Genomic DNA, 3,701 nt, shown 5'->3' with positions numbered 1-3,701 from the left:
GGTTGCTGCGCAAATGAGGGAAGGTATACAAATATGACGGCTCAAAAAATGTACACAACGAACCTGGGTTCGCTATCAGAAAGAGAGAAAACAAACAGAACCAACAGCAAGACGCCCCGGGTTTCTAGCAATTGATGTTCGCCATACAACCTTCGCTGCGTGGCTTGATAAGAAACACGAGAAAACGAAGAACCACGTGGTAAAAGGGGCAAACGGCCGGGATAAAGGAAAAAGCCACCACTAAGATGCAACGGGGATCCTCTCTTTTTGCTTGTATCCGATCGGCGAGATATTCGGCGAAACGGGGTGATGGACTCCTGGATAAATCGTTCGCGAAAAGACAAGAGATAGGCCCCGGCGCTTAGCAGCTCGGTAGTTGCAACTTTTCTTTAGCTCTTCCGGACCTCTGGAAATTTTGACGCTATGAAACGCGAAACTGCGATCCAAACTATGCGGAAACTTTCAGCCAATTAGACATTTACAAAGATTCTAACCATAGTTCGTTGATCGACTTGCGTCGACTGCGTCGTCTTGCCAAACGAGTGATGTTTTCATGTGCATTCCCAATTAACCTGTCTTCCAGTCTTTGAAGAGACACTCCGCCTCTCTACGAAGACTTTGCAGTTGAAAATATGCGTCTGATAGAGGGGTGGTTTCGAGGTGCCAAGTTTCCGGTTGGTTCAGGGGCCCGTGTTCGGGAAAGTCTGACCACTATCGTTCGCTAAAGAGCCTCTCAATACAACGCCCAGAATCATCCCGTCTCGAGTTCCGGTGCATCGGAATAGGTGTTTCAATCACACGGTGTTCGCCTGTTGGCCATTCCTCCAAAACCTACTGTCGTGGTTGTGTGAATCATGAGAAATCTTCGATCACACTGCGAGTCTGGGATAGACTTTCTCCGTATGACCAAGAAGTATCAGGGTGTGACCCCCGCAGCTTCAATCGTCTCGGCGGCGATGGTCTCCTGATTGACAGGAGTGATCGGCGAACTGCTGTCCACTGTGTATGCCGGGATTGAATCGCTTGTTACTGGTTTAAGTGCATAAACTCCAGCCAAGCCAGGAGCCTGCTGAGTTGAGCTATGTTCTTAATTATCATCTGGCGCATCCCCCCAGAATTGATTGGTAACGGGCAATTGACATAGACTCTTTACGTCGAGGTTATTAGATCTGATACATCCGTACTCATGAAATCGGGTGCTGAGAAGGCTTGAGAATAGTGTAGGTCTAAGTGAGCCTTATGATGCCATCTACTCCAGCACTGCTCTCTCACTATTTAATTTCGCTCTTCCATCAAGTCGAGGCCAAAAACAGAACACATGGAAGCTGGTGTTGCAGAAGCCCATCACTCCACATCACTTACTAGGTAGGCTGCCTGATTGTTGTTGGAGAGTGCACCAAGTTGAACCGATCTGGCAACTGTTGTCAACTCTTAGTTTATACTTGCCAGTTAAGGTACTATTCAGTCGCTTCACAACCAAAGTGTTGCCTTACTAAGAAGCTGATTATTGAGCACAAGAGTTCAATTGACAGCCTGTACCTGAGAAACATGATAAAGAAACCACCCCCACAGGCTTGCAGCCCTGTGCTTGTTGGACAATGCCGTAGGAACTTTCGTACAGACATCGGCCCTAACCAAATTCTGGACGGATTCTTCAGAGGGTGTTGCATCGGGCGTAATGCCTAACATGGACTTAGTTGGTTGACATGGATACACTCGTCACAGTCGTTGGAGCAGGACCGGACGCAGAACATCAATTGAGCATGGTCCGTCATCCGATCCCCACGGTCCCAAAGGGAATTCGCCAACCATCATCCACGGGCCCGTACGGAATGAAACGTCGCTAAGGAGGGGCAAGTGGGAGACCGAATGCTCAACAAGTCCGCTCCATGTTCCCGCAGGATCCTCCGCAGTTCGCGACGACTTGTCGATCACTCATGAGGTTTCTATCAATGGCAACGGCAACCAACTCCGCAATGTGGCCATGAGTAATATTCCTCATACATAAGTCCGTTCTCGCTCATTCCGCCTCTTTAGATCGCACACTCTCAAACTACTTCACTTGACTTTTCGGACTTTCTTGATGATACCCAACGCACCCTACTTATCAACATCGAAATTAGTGATATCATAATACGAAAATGGCCGAGACACACGGAACATGTGAGGCCAAGTTCCAGGGTGTTCGCGATAAGTTCAGTGAACTCTTGGGATCTGGAGTCGAGCTGGGTGCATGTCTCACTGTCACCATCGACGGCGAGGACGTCGTTAACTTGTGGGGAGGTTACGCTGACGCCAATCGCACCCGCCCCTGGAAGGAGGACACCATCGTAAACGTTTTCTCCACAACAAAAACCATTTGCGCGCTCGCAGGCCTCATTCTCATCAACGAGGGCGAGATTTCGCCCTATGACAAAGTCTCAAAATACTGGCCCGAGTTCGCAGCCAACGGCAAGGAGAATGTCGAGGTCCGCCATCTTCTGTCCCACAGCTCGGGTGTGGCGGCGTTCGAAGACCCCATTACCCTCCAAGAGATGTCCGACTCATATGAGGAGGTCATTTCCAGGCTCGAAAAGCAGCCGGCCCGCTGGGAGCCCGGAACGAAGTCTGGATATCACGCCTGGACCTACGGCTACTTGATCGGAGAGCTGGTGCGCCGAAAGACGGGACTGACTCTCACGGAGTTCGTCTCTCAAAGGATCGCAGGGCCCCTTGGTGCCGATATGCAAATCGGAGCAAAGGAGAAAGATTGGCCTCGCGTTGCAGAGCTGATTCCCCCGCCGGCCCCTCCAGCCCACATTATGCCTGAACAAGACGAGGACCCCGACTCTCTGAAGCACAAGATGCTCCATCCGTTCCCGGATCCTAGCTTCGCAAACACTGAGCCGTGGAAGAAGGCTGAGATTGCCGCAGCAAACGGCCACGGCAACAGCAAGGCTTTGGCAACGATTTGGTCCAGGTACCTTACGATTGGTGATGAGAGTAAGAGACTTTTGTCTCAGAAGACGATCGACCTTATCTACAACGAGCAGACGTACGGTCCCGATCTGTGCATGGGATTCCCCGTTCGCTACGGAATCGGCATGGGTCTCAGGGGCAATGGCAACACGCCGGTGGACTCTTGGTTCCCAGAAGGGAAGATCTGCTTCTGGGGCGGCTGGGGTGGATCGATGCTCATCAATGATCTTGATCGTCGAATCACCATTGCCTACGCGATGAACAAGATGTCGCTTGGTTCTGCAGGCAACGAGGCTGTTTATGCCTACGTTGCTGAGATTTACAAGGCACTGGCCGTTCCCGTAGGAACTTCTAACGCTCAAGCCTAAAGGCTTTTGTGTTGCGTTTGGATAGGGGTGATTCGTGAATAACATCGTCATCCATAGTCGCAGTAGCTGAGGAAACTCGCTATATTAGACACTAAACGCAAATGGCTCATTCATGGCCATGGGTTCAATGCATTGAACTCTGCCTCAAAGTGGTCTCGAAAGCGACTAAACGTCAAAATACCAATTTACAACAATTTTATTAGTATCCCTATTATAGGGTAGTTAGTTCGAACCGTAGTTAACGAAGAGATTAATTAAACTATATAAATATCTACGTAATAAGTATAAAAAAGAGGTTCTAATTATAAGTTAGGCTATTTACGATAATCGTAAATAGGGCCCCTAATTGGCCCCTATATAGTTAGCTATATACTA

At 49.4% G+C, this 3,701-nt stretch overlaps 1 protein-coding gene across 1 annotated transcript; it reads left to right on the top strand.

Annotated features, from left to right (window-relative positions):
* Positions 1-2,141: 2,141 nt before the first annotated feature.
* CLUP02_05837 (beta-lactamase) lies at positions 2,142-3,326 on the top strand (the record flags this gene model as incomplete). The annotated part of the gene is made up of 1 exon (XM_049284842.1): positions 2,142-3,326. One exon carries the CDS (start codon positions 2,142-2,144, stop codon positions 3,324-3,326), a length of 1,185 nt encoding a protein of 394 aa, XP_049141985.1.
* Between the last annotated feature and the right edge of the window lie 375 nt (positions 3,327-3,701).

Source organism: Colletotrichum lupini, chromosome 3 (genome assembly GCF_023278565.1).
Source record: "Colletotrichum lupini chromosome 3, complete sequence".
NCBI classification, from domain to species: domain Eukaryota; kingdom Fungi; phylum Ascomycota; class Sordariomycetes; order Glomerellales; family Glomerellaceae; genus Colletotrichum; species Colletotrichum lupini.
This window is presented reverse-complemented; position numbering and strand designations above follow the sequence as displayed.